Source organism: Grammomys surdaster, unplaced genomic scaffold (genome assembly GCF_004785775.1).
Source record: "Grammomys surdaster isolate TR1022 unplaced genomic scaffold, NIH_TR_1.0 125984, whole genome shotgun sequence".
Taxonomy (NCBI): Eukaryota; Metazoa; Chordata; class Mammalia; order Rodentia; family Muridae; genus Grammomys; species Grammomys surdaster.
Genome location: NW_021620800.1, coordinates 3,021,324 through 3,042,420, shown reverse-complemented (window position 1 = coordinate 3,042,420; position 21,097 = coordinate 3,021,324). Strand labels below are relative to the sequence as shown.

The window sequence follows — 21,097 nt, the reverse complement described above, 5'->3', positions numbered from 1 at the left end:
GTGTGTGTGTGTGTGTGTGTGTGTGTGTGTGTGTGTGTGTGTGTGTGTGTGTTGGTCTTGCTGGAGGATGTACATCACTGGGGGCAGGCCTTAAAAGTTTATAATCTCACTCCACTTCTAGCTTACTAGCCCTGCTTGTGTTTGCTCTTGATATGTGATCTCCCAGGTTCATGCTTAGGCTGTCTGCTTCCACGCCTCCCACCACTGTGGACTCTCCCTCTACAACCATAATCCAGAGTAAACTTTTTTTTTTCTATATGTTGTTTTCAGTCATAGTATTTTAACACAGCAACAGAGGAGCAATTAATACACCTATATAAAGCCTGACGCAGTGGCTCATGTGTGCAATCCCAGCACTCCTACTGAAAGATGGGAGGGAGACACAGGAGAGCCCCTGGAAGCCCACAAGTCAGAGAGCCTGGTGTGCTCAGGAGCCCCAACCTAAGAAGCCCTGTCTCACCGGAGGTCATCCTGTCCACCCTACTCATGCCATGGAACTCGAGTGCTCACACTCACACATACAAACATGTGCACATGTAATACACATGTACACAAACATGTACACATCCAAGATAAAAATATTCTGCTTTTCCTGCTAAATTTCATTACAAATACCAAGTTAGGGCTGGAGGGGTGGCTCAGTGGGTAGCATTTGCTGTGCAGATCATAGCGCTTTCAGGAAAGCCAATGTGGACATCGACAGCCCCAGCTCTGGGGGAGTCAGAGACAAGGTGAGGGAAATGAAGAGAAGCAGAGGAAGGCAACCAACACTGACCTCCACTCTCTGGTCAAGTACACACAAAGACACTTTTAAAAAATTATACTGGGGATTAGGTGTGATGGCACACACTTTTAATCCCATCACCTAGGAGGCAGAGGCAGATGTCTGTGAGTTCAAGTCCTGTATGTATATGTGTATACATATATACATACATACGTGTGTGTTCGTGTGCTCGTGCACATGCCATGGAACATGTGGGGAGGTCAGGACAACTTTTTTTATTGTTGTTTTTTGAGACTGGGTTTCTCTGTGTAGCCTTGGCTGACCTCCACTTACCCTGTAGACCAGACTGGCCTAGAACTCAGAGATCCACCTGCCTCTGCCTCCCAAGTGCTGGGATCGAAGGTATGTGCCACCATGCTGAGCAGAGGACAACTTTAGAAGTTGATTTTCTCTTTCTACCATGTGGGTCCCAGGAATCAAACTCATGTTAGTAGCAGGCACCTTTCCCCACTGATCACTCTCCTGTCTGCCTCTTCAGCCCTGTCTGAAAGGGAACGGGCTGGTCCACTGTACAGCAAAGGCCACTGTACACATTTAGCCTAAGGCAAATGTTCCTTAGGCTTCAAGTTTTAGGTGTTATGACAACACTGCTGCCTACAACTCAAAGCTCTGCTTTCTCTTTCTTTCTTTCTCTCATTCTTTCTTTCTTTCTTTGAAAATGTTTATTTTATTTTTACAGTTCTGTCATTACCCCATTCCCGATTTGCCCTCCCACAGTTCCTCATCCCATTCCTCCTCCTCCCAGTCTCCAAGAGGATGTTCCGACACACCCCCCTCCCACCCTCCCAAGCTCTGCATTTATTTAAAATGTGAAAGGGATCCAGGTTTGGTGGCACACACTTTTGACCCACAAATGTTTGGAGCCGGAAGCAGGCTTGCAGTCAGCCGAGGGCATGAGGTTGGTCACAAATGCTGCTGCCCACGCTCTCTCCAACACAAGCTCCACTGTTACTAGTGCTGGGCTCAGTCAGCTGAGCCTCTCTATGCCTGCGCTTCCCAAACTCTAAATGTGAAAGCATGCCTGTAAATCCATGCAACCTGGAGGTAAAACATTAGACTGCACTAGAAACTCTAATCAGAGACAGACAGACTAGTAGCTATTTCAAAGTTGTATGTGCAAATCAGACAACACTTGTGAAGAACTCGGCAGAAGGGACACACAGGAAGTCCTTTTAAGAGGCTAGCTAGCATTGCTATTCTTGCTATTAGCATTTTGTGCCACGAGTGAAGTATTCCCTAAAGGCCAGGTGTGCCCGTGACTTCATTAATTAAACTAGTTCTTATTTCTTATACAAAATTAATTAATTAAAAAGCCAGGCATAGCTAAGCAGTGGTGTAATCCCAGCACTCAGGAGCCAGGGGCAGGTGGATCTCTGAATTTGAGGCCAGCCTGGTCTACAGAGAGTGTTCTAAGACAACCAGGGTTACACAGAGAAACCCTGTCGTGATAAACCAAAAAAAAAAAAAAGTCAAGCATAGTGATGCATGCCTGTAATGCCAGCACTTGGGAGACTGAGACAGGAGCATTGCTGTGAGTTTGAGTCCAGCCTGGGCTAACATGAGATTCTATCTCAAAAGCTACTCCCACCCCCAATTCCCCTACCAAACAAAAGGAGCTGTACTAAGAGGCCAGGCAATCTGAGTTCGAATCCTCCTGCAACACAACCTGTTCATTTTGTGGTCTTGGGCAAAGGACTTAATCTCTTGGGCTTGGCTTCTAAAACTGTAAAATTAGCGTAATGATAGAACCCATCTTGTTGTGGTAGCAACAAGAATTAAGTATCACTGAGTAACAGACCAAAGATGGAGCATTTGCCTAGCATGTAAGACAACCTGGGCTCCCTTCTCAGCATCAATAAACAAACCACCCGCAAAGCCCCACTATAGTGAGACTCACTTAACACTAGCTATGGTGCCCTTTTTACTTTAAAAAACGGGGCTACAACCAGGGTCTCGTCCTGCAGGATTTTCATTGTTTGTTTTGTTTTATTTAAAAAGCAAAACAACAGCAAAAACAAAACCAGGGTCTCACGTGCCCAGGATGAAGCCAAAGCCTCAAACTCCCTCTGCAGCTAAGGATGAGCTTGATCTTCGGGAACTTCCAACTCCACCTCTTGAGTACTGAGATGACAGACACGGCTTAATGTGGTTCTGGGGATAACTTAAGGCTTCAAGCATGCCAGGAAAGCACTCTGCCTAGTGAGTTACAGCCCCAACTCCAATTTTTCCCATTCCTTTAAAACTTAGTACACACACTCCATTACTTTGTATGCATCTGGCATGTCTCCTGTCTTGGTCAGATTTTGCAATCTCAGCACCACTGACAGTTTGTTCTGCGTGATTCTTTGTTGTGGGGAGATGTCCTGAGTGCTGTGGGATGTTTAGCAGCATCTGTGACGGGCTTGCTCCCCTCCCCTTCCTTGTCCATCCCCTGCGGCTGGGCTAGGTGAGGCCCTGGGCTAAGGTGAGGGAGGGTACCATTCATGCAGCCTTCTTGACCTGGAAGGGAAGATAATATCTGTGGACAATTAAGTGGGACTGGTGACAGCTGGTTATGAGAGCCACTGGCGTGGCCAGCCAGGCCCCACAGAGCTCCTGAGATGGTACTGTTTTTAACCAGGTTGACGGAAAACTCCGAAGAGGAAGTGGTACTTTAGCTGGGACCTACTGTAATCATGGCCACTGACAACAACTAATTTTCCCCTTATCGGGGGCTGATAAGTTGCTCATTTATCATACCTGGATAAGGGTACTTATTAAGTAACTGCCTGAGGTCCACAGTTAATAAGCACAGAGCTGAGACAAATCTCAACTCTATCTGGTAAGCCAGAGCTACCACCCACATTGTTCCTTACATAGTCTTCAGCTAGAAGTTCACAAAAGCCTTGCACAGAACGCAGCAGGGGAGACCAGTGGGCATGTATTGGACGGCGTTAAGGAAACCCAGAATGAGCAGAGTTTTGTTAGCTGCAGGTAAATACACAATTCCAGCAGAAGCATTTGCTTCTGCCATCAAACAGGAGGTCTGACAGGACAGTGCTGGACTTGGGGAGAGAGGAATCCTCACATAGGATAACGCAAGCTTAGCATGCGCAGAGCCAGGACTTAATCCAAAGCACACCCCTCCCTATTAAAAACAATCAACAACAGAACCCCATAATGTCAGGTATACTGAGACAGTCCGATGGTGCTAGAGGAGCAGGAAGAAGCGTGAGATGGAGTCAGAAGCGAAGGGTGACAGTACAAGACCCTTGGGCATAGCGATACAGGGTCTGTGACATCCTCTGTGTTGAGGGATATCCAGGCAGGTTTAAGAGTAGTAGTTACTGCATCAAGGAGAAGAAAGAGGGAAAAAAAAATAGCCCTAGATGAATCTGTCCAGGAAGGAGGGCAGGCAGGAACTGAGGATTCTATAATGTGGTGGTGTCTAAGGAAGAGTAGGAAAGTACTGTGGGTTTCTTCCTTCCCAATCACTGTCATGAAACTCCCCAGCTAATACCTAACCAATAATCCTGCTGTCAGGACCAGCAAGTTTAATTAAGGTTTAATTAAGTCAAAGGAGCCAGTCCTCCACCAGTGTTTACCTGACCTGACAGCACAACTTCAAAGCAGGAGTGAGAGTGATTACTGGTCTAGTTGTGCAGTAAAATGCAGCCAGAGACTTCAAAGTGTTTAGAGAGCGGTGGATCGGGGGCTGTAATATAACTCAGTGTTAGAGACTGGGGTCAGCACCAGGAAGACAGGAAGGAGAGAGGGAGGTAGGGAAGGAGGGAGGGAGGGAAGGAGGGAGGGAGGGAGGGAGGGAAGGAGGGAAGGAGGGAGGGAGAGAAGGAAGGAGGGAGGGAAGGAGAGAGAAAGGAAGGAGGGAGACCAGGAGGGAAGGAGGAGGGAGACCAGCAGGGAAGGAGGAGGGAGACCAGGAGGGAAGGAGGAGGGAGAAAGTTCTAAAGCTTTTAAAGTTGAAGTTACAGAGCATTTCCAGAGAGGTTGAAGAGATGGCTCACCAGTTAAGAGCACTTGCTGCTCTTCCAAAAGGACCAGAAGTTCAGATCCTAGTACCCACACCAAGCAGCTTGCAACTGCCTGTAAATAAAGCTCCCAGAGACCTAATGTCCTCTTTTGATGGCCCTTCCCAAACACAGAGATGCACACATACAAATAATAAAATGAATCTCTCTAGGCCAAAAAAAAAAAAAAAGGGAGAAAACTCTACAAATCGATGCCCTTTCCTTTCACCCCAAAGCACAGTTAGGCCAGTTTATTTCACTTCTGACTTTTGTTAAAACCAGGAAGGACTGGAGGGTCTGGTGAGATGGCTCAGTGGACAAAAGCATTTGTTGCCCAAGCTGGTAACCTGAGTTTAATCTCTGGGACACACATAGCAGGAGAGGACTGACTCCTGGAAGTTGTTGCTGACCCCTGCACACAAACCGGGCGCATGCACACCCTCCCACTGTAATAATAGTATCATTTAAAACTAGGGAGAACTAGAAAAATCCAAGTCAAACAGCTGACGGCTTAACAGCAGTTCTTTCCCTCCTCAAGGAAACAACTATACTAGACCGGAAACATAGAAACGACACAAATGGATGTTCAGCATGCATGTCGGGCATGCATGACCCTTGTCCTCTTCCGTAGGTACTGTCTAGCCAGTCTTCACAGCGCCCTGTCACTCCCCTATGTCGCCTTTCAATAGCTTGTGAAGGATACTATCCAATAACATCACGTACTTTAGTACTTGCAAATCTTGTGCTTTTGTTTCTCGATTAAACCTGAAATTCCTCTAGTCAAACATCTTTATCGACTGATTCTTTACAAGCCTAGGGTGTTGCGTTTGTCGACAAAACTAATGTGACCTTAGTTGTATTGAACGAACAGGCTAGAATGAGGGACATAGCTATGATGGCCATGCTCCGCCCCACAGTCTACTTGAAGAAGACTAGGGCTGAGGGGACTTTAAAGCCAGGGTGATAGGTGTAAAGTGGATATGTATGTATAATGTTATATAGTCTTCTGTGTAAAGGTTATCCTTTATTATTCCTATGCTGAGTTCTCTGTCACCATATCAGGTTGTCATCTGGACATAGCCCTGTGACGCTTATTCTAAGTATCTCCTGCCTCAATGTTGTGTAAACACTTCTCCCATTTAGTCTCTGATTTGTCAATAAAAGCTGCTCTACCAATGGCTCAGCAGTACAGAGAATAGGACTGGCCTTCCAATCCCAGCTAAGGGATGGGCAGAGGGGGTTGGGGGAGGGGATTCAAACGGGTCAAGGAGATATCATGGGAACATACCTAGAGCTGAGAGAGCTAGCCCAATACTAAAATCCAAGGATAGCATGGATTTTTGGCTGGGGCGTAGCAAGATTAGCTTAATTGATAACTGTTCAGCTAAAAAAAAATAATAACTGTTCAGCTATTATGCTATAAAGCTCAATCAAATAAATCTTATAGCCTCTGTCTCTGTCTTGGGAGCTAGCTGGGATAAAGAAAGCTTACCACATCAAAATGCACGAACACAGATGTCTCGGAGGAAACACAAGGGCAATCTTAACCCATACAAGAACTTGCACAGAGACTAGCCTTTGTCTCCCTTTGGTCAGCAGAGTGTAGGAGTAGAGCCATCATCTGGCAAACGTTCCTAATGATTAGAACTGCTTGGGCTGGGGACATAGCTCCATGTGGAATGCTTGCCTAACAAGCATAGAAGCCTGAGTTCTATCCTCAGCACCACACAAACCGGGCATGCAGTACAGGCCTGTTGTCTAGGCACTTGCGAGGCGGAAGCAGGAGGACCAGAAGTTCAAAGTCAGTCTTCACCACACAAAAGTTTGAACTTAGCTTGGGCTACATGAGACTCTGTCTTTCCCACAAGGTTAACACTGCCATCAGCAGTATGGACACACAGTAGATAAATCTAGTCATTAAGTGAGACAGACCAGAAACACCAGAGAACCTTGCTTCATCTTACCTTCGCCCCTGCATTTCACCGGCAGTTCCGCCAGTGCCTGTCAAGTCCACTCCTTGCAAAAGCTACTCAACAGCTGTCACTCCAGTCCACACAACCACCGTCTCCACATCTTTCTGACTAATTTCTCTGCTTCATCCCTGCTCACTCCCAAGAAAAATATTCTCAAAATTAAAGCTAACATAATGTTAAAACATGCATCCTGCCAGCCATGGCGGTATACACCTTTAACTCCAGCACCTGAGAGGCAGAGGCTGCTAGAATACTTTGAGTTCAGCCAAGTGGTGATAGTAAGACCCTGATCCCCTCTCCATCTGCCCCCCCGAAAAAAAAAAAGGAAAAGGGAAAAAATAAATGTCTCTTTGTGTAAACTGAACCAAGGACTTTTCCTACCCTTAGTATAAGAGCCAAACTCCTAGCTGGGTGTGACGGCACACAGTTGTAAACCAAATACATGTTAGGCAAGAATAGGAGGATCAAGAGTTCAAGTCCAGTCTTGGCTATATAGTGGGTTTGATGTCAACGTGAGTTACACGAGATGCTGTCAGAAAAAGGAAAGATTCCAATTCTTGGAGCTCGGTATGTAGCTCAGTTGTCAAGTGCTAAGCAAGCACGCATGAGGCCCTTGGTTCCATCCTCAGCAACACACCCCCAAACTCCTTACCATTGCAAGTGCCACCCACACTTGTCCTGACTATCCCTCGACTGCTGAGCTGTCTGCCACTTTAGGGGTTTCCTATCGCAAGTGTTTCTCCCCAGATCTTCCCAGGTCTGGCTTCTTTGACTTACAAGTACAGGTGCAAACGTTCCCTCGGGACTAGAGTCTGACCGACCACCCTCCATCATACTCAAGTTGCCTAGTCATTCGTGCATCGCCCACCCCTCCGCGTCCTTCTCTGCCCCCGAGAACGCGGCGCCCAAGTGCGGTGCACAAGCCTCTCCAGCGCGTTCCCACAACGAGCGAGCCCAGACCCAGGCCAAGATGTCACTGTCGCCCACGTGCTGGACTCCCAGACTGAGCCCCGCAGACTCCGTCAGCCATCGGACCCGCACCTTCCTCCAGAGGCTCCAGGCCCGTTCCATAGCTGATCAGATCCTCGTCGCTATCACTGTCCAGCGCCGCCATCCTGCTCCCTTCCGGGCTCCGCCCCCTCGCTACGGGAGCCTCTGTGCGCCAAAAACATTCACAGTTTCGCCTCCGCGAACTGGAACACACTACAAAGTTGAATTGTTTGGGGGTAAAAAGTGTCACCTCCTCCTTGCAGAGCATACTCCTATGCAAGGCCTACTCCAGTTGCAGTTAAGATTGGTATCTGTGCCGGGCGGTGGTAGCGCATACGTTTAATCCCAGCAGTCAGAAGGCAGAGGCAAGAGAATCTCTGAGTTCAGCTGAGATTCAGTTCAGAATCTCTGAGGTCAGCTTGGTCTACAGAGAGAGTTTCAGGACAGCGGAAGCTACACAGAGAAACCCTGTCTCGAAAAAAGCAAAAACAAACAAACAAACAAACTGGTCTCTGTAACACCCTATCCTGGCCCTGTCATGTGCCTGAGTATTCAAAGAACACAGCGATAAAATGGTAGAAACCACCCAAATATCCGGCTGCAGGGCAGGGTCTCTGTAATTCCATACAGCGTACCTGTCCCTTCGCCCCTGCTTCATTTCCTCAGCCAGCAATCAGTGCCAATCCGATCTTCCACCCATCCCAACCAGCCTCCAGAAATATGCTTGCCCAGTTACCACTGTCTGGCCTTCTGCACTGGAAATGGGAAGGAACCGACAGGCAGAAACATCTGCAGTAAACATCATATGAACCGGGCCATACATACACTCACACACAGTATACTTGTCATCTTTGTATCTTCAAAAGTGAGGCCCCCTCCTAGACTTTTGGAAGGATTCGCTGACCCTGGGAATATCAGAACCCTGCATGCTAAGTAAATTGTTCAAAGACAAGAAACAAGATATCAAGCATGGATAGAGAGCTGGGTGTCAGCCTAAACTACACAATGAGACTTTGTAGTAAATAATCAAATAAATAGAAAAAAAGATAAGAGAAAAGAAAAAGAAAGAAAGACGTGTGGGCCTGAGGCGCAGTTCAGTGGTAGAGCCGGAGCTGAACATGTCTGAAGGCCTGGGTTTTCACTCCCAGAGGTTCCGTTCTTGTACTGACAAAAAAAGTATGGATCAATAAAAAGAAGGAAGGAATGCAGTAAGGAACGTGGAATAATGGGGTCAGGAAAAAACATGGAAAGAAAACTGGAGAGAGGAGGAGAGAATAAAAAAGAGAGAGAGGAAGGAAGAAAAGCAGACAAAGGGGGCTAAGGATGCTATCTGTCCTTCAGCAAATCTAAGGCACAGGCATCTGCCGATGGGTGCCGTTATCTCACTTCACAAGCTTGTCCAAGACCGAAAAAAAAAAAAAAAGTAAAATAAAAATGGTGGCTCACACTTTTAATCTCAGCCAGCACTCAGGAGGCAGAGGCAGGGGGATTTCTGAGAGTTCGATGTCAGCCTGGTTCTCTAAGTGAGTCCAGGGCTGCCAGGGCTCTGTTTCATAGAGAAATGATGTCTTGAAAAGCAAACAAACAAACAAATAAAATATAGTTAAGTTCAGCTAATAAGGTGTGAGGCGGATATAAAAACCTCTCCTGGAAGCCCGGGCTTTCTTTCTTCCCTTTATTTTTGACAAGCTCATAACTGTAAACAACGCACAGTGATCATCTTCTCTCCCAAGGAACTCTTTCTTATCCCCCTGTTGGCTTAGAGACAACTCAGCTAGGTTCCTCCCAACAGAGACCTAGCAATAGCTTGTGTCATTACCTGCTACCGTTACTCCCTGCTCCACTGCCAGCATATAGGAGAACTGCTCCCTACCTCACACCCTTTCTCTCTCTCTCTCTCTCTCTCTCTCTCTCTCTCTCTCTCTCTCTCTCTCTCTCTCTCTCTCCTGCTCTTGCTCTCACATTCTCTCTCCCTTTCTCCCCACCCCCCCACCCCCCGCTCCCCATGTGTTCCTGGCCGGCCTCTCTTTTCATCCTCTATCTCTGCTTTCTCTGTTCTCTATCTGCCTTTACCTCTTCTCCAGGCCGCTGCCCCCTTCTCTTCCCTACAATAAACCTCTCTTATACTAGGCCTGTGATTTCTCAGGGGGACACCTTGGCACGGGCCTGCCAGTTACCTCCTTATCGCCGCTGCCACGTTATATTTCATAACACCCCTTCCCACTCCTGCTGAGGTCCTTCTTCTGAATTAGTCTCTCTCCTACCTTCACGTGCATGCACGTGTGTGTGTGTGTGTGCGCGCGCGCGCGCGCTGTGCAGCAAGCCACAGCTGCTACGTGTTCTGACAGTCCTCGCCATTTCTCTGGCTCTTCCCGTCTTCCTGTCCTCTCTTCCAAAGTGTCAGCTGAACGTCACAGGGGATCGATCTAAACACCAGTGTAAAGTTGAGCACTCAACAGTCCTTTTCTTCTTCTTCTTCTTCTTTTTTTTTTTTTTTTTTTGGTTTTTCATGACAGGGTTTCTCTGTGTAGTCCTGGCTGTCCTGGAACTCACTCTGTAGACCAGGCTAGCCTCGAACTCAGAAATCCGCCTGCCTCTGCCTCCCAAGTGCTGGGATTAAAGGCGAGCGCCACCACCGCCTGGCTCAACAGTCCTTTTCATTACCTTGATTTAACCACAGCCCACTACAAGAGGGAAATCCTCTGAACCTGGGTGCAGTGGTACACATCTTTATTCCCAGTAGTTGGGAGGTAGTTAACAGGTGGATCTCTGTAAATTCGAGGTCAGCCTGGTATTCATAGTGAGTTCCAGGTCAGCTGAGACTTTGTAGTAAGACCCTGTCTCAAAAACAAACAAACAAAAAACCCCAAAACAAAGAAGTCTCTTTGACTAAAGTGAGGAACAATGTTGGTCTGGGTATAAGCATAAATATTTAGAAGGCAGTTTGCCTACGTGGCAACTTAAAAATCATTAGTAATAAATTACTGACGAGGGCCTTTGACCTTCCAGATTTGAACAGATTTACAATAACAGACATATTTCCTCTCATAAAGTGAACCTGGAATCCTATTAGAAAGTAAGTAGTTGGTTACCCCCCAAAACTGTCACACCACTATAGCACCAGTGGGCATATTTTGCCTGGTAGGTCACCATTACAGCACATAGGGGTATGTCTAGGTAAGATCACTGATAACTTTTCTCCCTTCAGAGGCCTACATAGCACCTTTCAGCATTATAAACTCTAATTAGCAGAGAGGAGGCTTCCAGCTCACATTCAGTATAATCCCTGTGTCCCATGGTATTTATCCTCAATGTATTATATCTTTTTTTTGTTTTTTGCTTTTTGTTTTTGTTTGTTTGTTTGTTTGTTTGTTTCTTTTTGAGACAGGGTTTCTCTGTGTAGCCTTGGCTGTCCTGGAACTCACTCTGTAGACCAGGCTGGCCTTGAACTCAGAAATCCGCCTGCCTCTGCCTCCCAAGTGCTGGGATTAAAGGCGTGCGCCACCACTGCCTGGCATAGTATACCTTCAACAATAGAATTTTATTTGTTTTTTCTCCTTCTCCTCTTCCTTCTTCTTCTCTTCCTCCTCCTCCCCTCCTCTTCCTTCTCTTCCTTTTCCTTCTGCTCTTCCTCCTTCTCCTCCTCCTCTTCCTCCTCCTCCTTCTTTTGTGGGAGAGGCATTTTTGAGACAGGGTTTCTCTACATGTCTCTGGCTGTCCTGGAGCTCACTCTATAGACCAGGCTAGCCTCGAACTCACAAGCATTCACCAGCCTGTGCCTCCTGAGTGCTGGGATTAAAGGTATGCACCACCACTATCACCTGACTCTTTCTTGTTCAATAGTGATTTGTTTGTGTGTGTGTGTGTGTGTGTGTGTGTGTGTGTGTCTGTGTTTAGTTCCATCTAGCTAGGTGGGTTGTTGACAGGGTCTCACTATGTACCCCTGCTAGCCTATAACTCGCTATACTATGCAGACCAGGCTGGCCTGGAATTCACAAAGATCTGCCAGCAATTAAATGTGTACACCACCAACCACACCAGTCTACAATTGGGTCTTACCATCTAGTTCTAGATGAATGAAGAAGAAAAAGAAGAGGAGGAGGAGGAGGAGGAGGAGGAGGAGGAGGAGGAGGAGGAAGAGGAAGAGGAAGAGGAAGAAGAAGAAGAAGAAGAAGAAGAAGAAGAAGAAGAAGAAGAAGAGGAGGAGGAGGAGGAAGAAAGGACATCACTGCTCCTAGGTATGGTGGAGGAGAAAGTTTACTGTAGATAAAAGGGAGAGCATAGCCAAAGGCAGGTGTTAGCATTTTGTCTAAGCTCTGCTCCACAGTTACCTGGCAACAAGCCAGGTGTGCCTGACTCACTATAAAAGGAACTGCTTCTCTTATGGCCGGCTTCTACCTCTCCTCTCCTCTCCTCTCCTCTCCTCTCCTCTCCTCTCCTCTCCTCTCCTCTCCTCTCCTCTCCTCTCCTCTCCTCTCCTCTCCTCTCCTCTCCTCTCCCCTCTCTCTCTCCTCCCCTCCCCCTCCCCTTCCCTGTTTCTACTACCCTCTCAACTCCCTTCCCCATGCCCTAAATAAACTCTATTCTATACTATACCATTGTGTGGCTGGTTCCTTCCTGTTGAAGGGATGCCTCAGCATGGGCCCTTGGAGGTACCCCCTTCCCTCATACCTGGCTACACATCCATCAAACATATTCCTTCTCTCTCTTTCTCTTTTTATGAAGCACATCAGCAGGGACATGTGGGAGATATCCAGAGTGGATACGACCCTAAGCCAGGTCAGGAGAGGGGGAGGAGAAGAGGAGAGAGAGTGGGAACCAGATATAGCAGCCAAGAAAGAGGGCAAAAGGAAAGAGAAGGCAGACTACCCAGATTGGCTGAATTATAAAGGGAAGAGCCTGGGTGGGCAGGCAGCCCAGGAGAATGGGGAATAATATATCCTTTAAAAAATAAAAAATAATGACATAATTAAATGATATGGTATGCTGGACAGTAATAAATGCTGTGAAAGTGGGAGGAGGGACTGAGAATATAGGAAAGATAAAACCTGGAGCTGGCCACTCTAGGCAAGTGTTGGACAGCCAGTGTATGCTCCCTTTCTTCACTCCAAGCCAAGAATATTGTCTTTTCAACAGGGTTAAAGAAGGCTTCTCAGACAAAGTAATCTTTACAGCACAGACACAAAGGGGATGGGGCAGGGAGTCATGATATGGGGAGAGCCCCTCAGACAGAGAAAATGACAAGTGTGCTCAAGGAATTGTCCCCATTGCAGAAAGGAGCTGGACAGCCATGAGCGGGTGGCAAGTAGAAGCCGGCCTTTTAGCACCAGTGCAAGATGTCTTCTGTCTTTTAACGTTCCCTTACGTCAGGCTTAGTGCTAAGTGCTTCTTATCTGGGTCATTGTTCAGGCAACCTTTAGGCTAGGCTCCAAAACAGTACTGGAGGATTGATTGACTTGCCTGTGGCTACCCACTGTTTAGTCTCAAACCCTGGGACAAATGGCTGAGGTGCCTATTTAACATATCAAAGCAGATTTTGGCCACCAGGTTCTCCCAGCATCTCTCAGTCCCTGTCATATCTACAAGGAATGGCTGGAGGCAAGCAGACAGGATCAGATTCCCTGGAGCCTGAAATCTCAGGAGCAAGGAATTGCTGTGTGAGTTCTGGGAACAGAACCCAGGTCCTCTGCAACAGCAGCAAGTGCTCTTAACCACAGAAGCATCTCTTCAGCTCAAATCTATTTAGTATTTAGTTGTTATTTTTATTGCCAGTCTCTCTCCTATGATAGGTAAGCTTTCAGAGCTTGCAACAGTAGTCTGTTGTTCTCTCTCCCTCTCCCTCTCCCTCTCCCTCCCCCTCCCTCTCCCTCTCTCTCTCTCTTTCTGTATTTGATCAGTGTAGGGGCACATGTTTGTAATGCCAGAATAGAAGACTAGAAATTTCAACCCAATCTAGTCTTTATAGCAAAACCTCATAAAAGATGAAAGTAAGCCAGCCATGGTGACTCGCACCTGTAATCCCAGCTCTGGAGAGAGGGTGAGAGTGGAGGCAGAAAGATCAGGAATTCTAGGCCACCTGTGGTTATACCACAAGTTCAGTGTCAGACGAGGTTACATGATTCCCTGTCTTAAAATATATGCACAGTTGGGGCTGGAGAGATGGCTCAATTTTTAAGAGTATTTGCTGCTATTGCTGAGAACCCTGGTCCAGTTCTCAGCACCCACATGGTGACTCACAACTGTCTCTAGTTCCAGAGGATTCAATAACTTCTTTTGGCTTCCCTAGGCACCAGGTACCCAATGGTACACTTACATATGTGCAGGCAAATACTGATACACATAAAACAAGGGTAAATAAATGTCAAACACACACAATCGAATGAATAGTTCTTTTTTAAACTGATACATAAGAACATAAAAAAATACACAAGTTAATGTGATACTATTTTATTTTTAAAGGATTTATTTATGTATTTATTTATTTATTTTTATGTGTGTATCTATATTCCTTTGTATTTGTGAGACACCAAATGTGTACCCTCTAGAAGAGCCCTAACTACACTGGATGTTTGGGATCCCAGTGTAGTCCTGAGTTTTTCTCAGGGTGAGCCTCTTGACCTCAAAAACCATGTTCTAGGTTGACATACTTCAGTTAACAAGAACAGTTAGCCAGAAGCGACACTACAAAAACCAAAAAGCAAGGTCTGTACATTTAGACACTTTCCCAGAAGTAGACACAGATGGATTAGGCCTTTGTTTTCCTTTTGGCGGCTGGTGCTGTCTACATGCTTAGTTTTACAGTGTGAATGGCACTTCCACCATGGGGTCAGATGTGTCAAGGTCTGGGGTCCTGTTGCAGAACACACTAGGATGTCTTGCTTCTAGCTAAGTGTACCTTAGTACCAACCTTTCCCCATTACCTAGTCTCATCTCTTCCTTCCCCAGCCTCTAGTAACAGACAGCTCTTCCACTTTCGTTTTCCTGAGACCGATTGTTAGGATTCCACATGTCAGTAGATCTTGTGCTACTTGTCTATGTCTGGCTTATTTTATTCAACAAAATGTTCCCTGGATCCACCCATACTGTTGAAAATGTCAGGATTTTTCATTCATTTGTTCATTTGTTTGTTTTTGAGACAAGGTCTCATAGAGCACAGGCTGTCCTTGAACTCACGATGTTGCTGGGGATTTCCTTGAACACTTGATCCCCCTGCCTCTACCTCCTGAGGGGTGCTGCAGGATTTCAGGATTTCTAATTTTTTTTCTTTTTCGTTTCCTTTTCTTTCTTTTCTTTCCTTTCTTTCTTTCTTTCTTTCTTTCTTTTTAAAATTTTGTCTTAAAGACAAGGTCTTATGTGTGGTTTGAATGAGAATATTCCCCAAAGGCTCAGATGTTTGAATACTTGGTTGTGCTGTTTGAGGGAGGTTTAGGAGGTGTGGCCTTGCTGGAACAAGTATATCACCCAGAAGGACCTTACTTTTGTTTTGAAAGCCATGTGCAATTCCCAGTTTGCTCTCTCTGCTTCCTGCTTCCTCTTAGCTGGGTGTGACATTGCACATCTGTAATCCCAACACTTGGGAGGCAGAGGCAGGAAGATCTTTGAGTTCCAGGCCAACTTCAGAACAGCCAGAACGACACAGAGAAACTCTTATCTCAACAGAACAAAACAAAATATATGTAACTCTTAGAGCTGAACTAGATGTGTCCGTGGTACACAAACATGTATGCAGACAGGTCATTTATACACATAAAATAATAAAATAAAAATTAGAAGGTGTGAACTCTTAGCTGTGCTCTATGATCATGGACTCCTCGTGCTCTGGAGCCATGAGTAACCTTTGTTTTTATCTGTCAGTTTCCTTGGTAGCATGGAGTTTTATCACAGCAACAGAAAAGTACTAGTACATCTCACTGCGTTCCTGGCTGGCCTGCAACTTACTATGTAAACCAAGCTGGCCTCACACGCACAGAGATCTGATTGCCTTTTCATCCAGAGAGCTAGGACTAAAGGCCTGTGCCAACATGGCTGGAGGGATTTCATTCTTTTCTGTGTCAGGTTAGCATCCTGCATATCTGTATCACATTCTCTTTACCCATGAATCTACTGGTGGAAATGTCAACGGCTTCCCCTTCCTGTTCCTGCCCGATGTGAACAGTGTAGCAATGACACAGGAGGCAGGTCTTCCTTATATCCACGTCATTTCCTTTGCTTCTGTACTCAGGCGTAGAATTGCTGTATCATAGGTAGATCTGCCTTTCATTTTTGAATGTTGGTTTATTTGTTTGCTGGAGCAGGGCATGCCACACATGGCACATCATCATGTGGATAACTTTATGGAGTAAACTCTTCCCTTGTACTTCCATGTAGGTTCCAGGAATCGACCTCAGGCTTTATGGCAACTGCCTTTACCTATTGAAGAACCCTGGTGGCCCTCATATAGTATTTTATGTCTGGCTTCCTTTGCTCAGCAATGCCAGTGTGAGATCCCTTGTGATTCTGTACATGAAAGCAAGGTCCATTGTTTGCCACTTTCCATTATGTGAGCCTATGTGCCTCACCCATCTATTCTACCATCAATGGACTGTTAGGTCATTTATTTCTAGAGAACTGGGTAGCTTCGATCTCAGATAGTTCAGTCAGGGATATTCTTTTACTTCTTTCTTGTGCGAGTATATGTATGTGTGGTACATGAACACATTTGTGTGTGTGTGTGTGTGTTGTGGTGTGCAGACCAGAGGCTAAGCTTGAGTGTTGGTCTTTAGAAAGACTGTCCACCTTGTAAATTCTTATTCTGTTTTTATAACAGAATCTCAGGAAGTCTGGACTGGCCTTGAACTCACTGTATACCCAAAGATGACACTAAACTTCTGATCCTTTTGCTTCCAATTCCCAAGTGTTAAGATTTCAGGTATACGAGCTGGAGAAATGGCTCAGCGGTTAAGAGCACTGACTACTCTTCTGGGGTCCCGAGTTCAATTCCCAGCAACCAAATAGTGGTTCATGACCATCTGTAATGGGATCTGATTCCCCTTTCTAGTGTGTCTGAAGCCAGTGACAGTATACTTATATACATTAAATAAATAAATCTTTAAGAAAATATTTCAGGGATAAACTACTGTTTTATATGAAGTTTGGGATGGAACACAGGACTGCCTGTATACCAGTAAGTCCTCTGCCAAATGAATACATTTTTCTAGTCCCCTCCCCACTTTGGTTTTTAGGACAGGATCTCTCACTACACCCTGGGGCTCACTGATTAACCAGTGAGACCTAGCGATCCTTCTGTCTCTGCCCCCCTGTCCAGTGCTGGGATTACAATGTGCTCCTAACATTCTCAGCTTTTTTTTCCTACAGATATAAAGCAGGCCCTTGTGAACTCCACCATCTCTCCACTCTTACCTTGAATGTGTCATCCTCCTGCCTCTACCTCCCAAGCAGGGATTGAAACTTGTGATACTCTTGCTTCAGTTCTCTTGAGTAGGGAGATCACACGTCCTACCATACAAGTTCAACGGCAGTTTGTTTGTTTGTTTGTTTCATAACAGTTGAAACAAGTAAGGTTGATGCCGCTTCCCTATTGGGTTAGCAGTAACAGGTCTTACTTCCTGGTCCCTATGAAATCAGAATAAGCATAGAAGGACACCCATGGGCAGTGAGTCATGAGGCTGTCTGAAGGTACCTGATCTTGAGTACATCTAAGGATTAAAGTTCAGATGGCTCATGTATCCTGGGGACGGATGCTGACTGTACCTCCGAAGACACAAAGGCAGGAGCTAGTTTTAGATGGGCTGATATGTCTTTCGTGACAAGCTTCCTTTTCTTTCTCTTTTTTGTCTGTACTATGCTAGGTGTTAGACACAGAACCTTATATATGTAAGCACCCTACCCTTGAGCTACCTCCCCAGACTCTCTTCTTTAACAAACAAGGCAGCTGGAAGAGGCAATGATGTCAGAGTAGATTAAATAATAGACCTTGGTTTTTATTGTATTTACTTTTTACAAGCCTCTCTCTATAGGGCAAAGTACAATGGGTTTTCTCTCATGGTGATGACGTATTTGCCATTAAAAATAGAAATCGACTTAGTCACAGTGGCTCATGACTATAATTCTGACTATTGGGAGGCTGAGACAGACGGCTTCGAGGTTTTGCACAGTGAGTTTCAGGACAGCCTGAACTATAGAATGAGTATCTGTCTCAAAAAAAAAAAAAAAAACTTTGTCTAAATATCTTAATAAAAAAAAAACTATAAATGGGGGCTGGAGAGATAGGTGCTCTTCTAGAGGTCATGAGTTCAATTCCCAGCAACCACATGGTGGCTCATAACCATCTATAATGTGATCTGGTGCTCTATTCTGGCCTGCAGGCCTACATGTGGGCAGAACACTATATATATAATAAATACATCTAAAAAACAAAAACAAAACTATAAAGGGTCTAGAGAGTTAGATCAGTGGTTAGTGTGCTTGATGCTCTTACAGAGAAGAATTGGCTCCCAGTGCCTAGGAAGGGTGGCTCACAATCACCTGTGACTCCAGTTCTGGAGAACACAACACACATATACGTAGGCATAAAAATAAATAAAAGTCTTTTAAAAAGACTACGAAGTCCGCATTAGTTAAGTTGGTTTGTATGTATAACAAACTGTAAAGGCAATTTGAGCTAGGCTTGGTAAGGAACACCTGCCAACCTAGCACTTGGGAACAGGAGGCAGGAGGAACTAGGGCTCCAGACTACCGTGGGCTAAGCAGTACGTCAGTATTTTAAAACAAAAATGGCAACTTGAACTTTGGTGTATTAGGAGATGGGACTGCACCGAAGGGGACAGGAAAGAGAGGAGGCAGTGAGCCCAGGGTAAGTGAGACACTAATGGGAAGTGTGCCCTTGGCCACTCCTGTCTTCAGAGCCTAGGTCTTTCTACCTCAGGAGCAAAGATCTTTTGAGGTCTTTTGTAGGTACAAGGGTGCAGAAACTGAAGCACAATATCTGAGTATCTTTTTTAAAGACTTGTTTATTTATTTATTTATTTATTTATTTATTTTAATTATGTGAGTACACAGTCACCGTCTTCAGACACACCAGAAGAGGGCATCGGATCCCATTACAGATGGTTGTGAACCATCTGTGTGGTTGTTGGGAATTGAACTCAGAGACCTCTGGAAGAGTAGTCAGTGCCCTTAACCACTGAGCCATCTCTCCAACCCTGTTTAAGAGTATTAACACAGTAATATATTGACCCACTACTCTAGGAGCCTGAACCAAACTGGCTGTGTTTAAGCCTCAGCCTCAGGCAAGTACATTTCCAGGACAATGAATTAAAGAGAGCCCATGTCAAATTGATTTGTGATACTAGATTGACTTAGGAAGGAAGAAAAGTTTTTTTTTTTTTTAAATCAGCTTTTTCCAAAATCACCTGTCCCAGAGTCCTGCTGGTTAGGACTCTGTAAATTTCTTTTCTTTCCTTTTTTTTTCTTTTCTTCCATCTTTCTGTCTTTTTTGGAATACGGACACAAGATCTTTCCACTGAGCCCAAGTGTGATGGGTTAATGTCTTTTGTCAGTTTGACACTAGCTAGAGGAAGGAATCTATCTAATTGAGAAAATGCCTCCATAAGATTGGTCAGGAGGCAAGTCTCTTGGTCAAATGATTGATGTGGGAGGGCCCAGCCCACTGTGGGTGGTCCTAACCCTCTGCAGGTTGTTCAGCGTTTGTATAGGAAAGCAGGCAGTGGGGCTGGAGAAATGGTTCAGTGATTGAGAGCACTGGCTGCTCTTCAAGAGAACCCACATGGAGGCTTACAACTGTCTATAACTCCAATTCCAGGGGATCTGATGCCCTTGTATGACCTCAATGGACACAATACATATGGTGCACAGACATACTTGCAGGCAAAACAACCATACACATAAAGTAATAATAATTAAAAACAAAAGAACAGCAGGCTGTGCAAGCCATGGGGAGAATTGCAGTAAGCAGTGTTCTTCAAAGTCTTTGCTTCATTCCCTGACTCCAGGTTCCTGCCTTGAGTTCCTGAACTGGTTTCCCTCAGTGATGTAAGGTATATGTGAGTAAGGTGTACATCAAATAAAACCTCTCCTCCTCCAAGCCCTTTTGGTCAGGCTCTCTCACAGCAGTGTGAGGCAGACTAAGACATCAGACTAGCCTCAAGCTCAACAATAGTGCTGTTTCAGCTTCCTGAAAGGCAAGCGAGATCGCAGGTGTGCGAGCCTTCCCATCCTTTGGCAGGACCTTTCTTAGACTTAAGTAGTCCTTTTCTCATGACCAGGTGGATTTAATTTTTTTTTTTACTTATTAACATATGTTAAGCTGTTGCTTTTGTTTATTTCAGATACTTATTTTAAAACCCTCGAACCGCACTTTAAATATATGTCTATTTACTTTAAATATGATTTTACATTTATTTATTTTTCGTGTACGGTGCGGGGTGGGGAGGGGCATGCACGTGTCATGGCGCACGTGTGAAGTCAGAGAACTTGTGGAAGTTGGGTTTTGCCCCTTCTACCCTATGGGTCCCAGGGATGGAACTCAGGTTGTCAGGTTGAGCAGCAATCGCCTTCCTCTTCTGAGACACTTCTCCATCCATACTAACATACTAACAACCTTTTGTTGTTGTTGTTGTCCTTTTTTGTTTGTTTGTTTGTTTGTTTTTCGAGATAGGGGTTTTCTGTGTAGCCTTGGCTCTGAGACCCGCCTGCCTCTGCCTCCTGAGTCCTGGAATTAAACATTTGGGCTACTACCGCCTAGCCCTAAAACACTTTTTAAAGAGTATGAAAACGGTTTGTTAGTTTTGAAAGCTGAACCTGAGGTTTACACTGCGACCTACAGACTGCCAAAGGCAGCAGACAAAGGTGTTCTTTGGTGGTGGTGGCGGCGAGGAAGGATTCTGCAGGCTGAGGATTCTAGGCTCCTGCAAATGGATCTTAGCCCTGTGTGCCACCAATATCCTACCCTAGAGTCTGCCTACTCTCCAGTAGGAGGTAGAGCGAACCCCGAGCCTAAGGGACCCCCTGGTACTCCTGTACTAACTACATGGGTACCTGACACCCTGGACCAGCCAGAGAAAGAATCACTTGGGCCTGAGAACTGAGAAAACCGAGGCTGGGAACTCTGGATAAGAAGTATCCTTAAAGACACCTGCAGAGTTCAGTGAACAAAGCCTGCTCAGTAGGTGGCCCCCTCTCCCGACTACTTCTGCTACCCTAGCGCTCGGAGGCCTCAGCAAACAGCTTTCTTGACCTCCCTGGTCAGAGCCTTTAAAAGCTTCCTAGCAGCGATTGAACTAGACATGAATGTCCGCGTTCCTGGGTGGAAAAGCAAACGTGTA

At 45.6% G+C, this 21,097-nt stretch overlaps 1 protein-coding gene across 2 annotated transcripts in view; it reads right to left on the bottom strand.

Annotated features, from left to right (window-relative positions):
- The window catches only part of Gpatch1 (G-patch domain containing 1), a 42,964-nt gene extending 35,063 nt beyond the window's left edge, over nucleotides 1-7,901 (bottom strand). The window contains exon 1 of one of the 2 annotated variants that reach the window (XM_028754194.1): nucleotides 7,806-7,901. In XM_028754194.1, coding sequence (XP_028610027.1) covers nucleotides 7,806-7,878 — 73 coding nt within the window. In that variant the 5' untranslated portion in view covers nucleotides 7,879-7,901. The remainder of the gene's footprint in view (nucleotides 1-7,805) is intronic. The other variant, XM_028754195.1, reaches the window with a different exon arrangement.
- Between the last annotated feature and the right edge of the window lie 13,196 nt (nucleotides 7,902-21,097).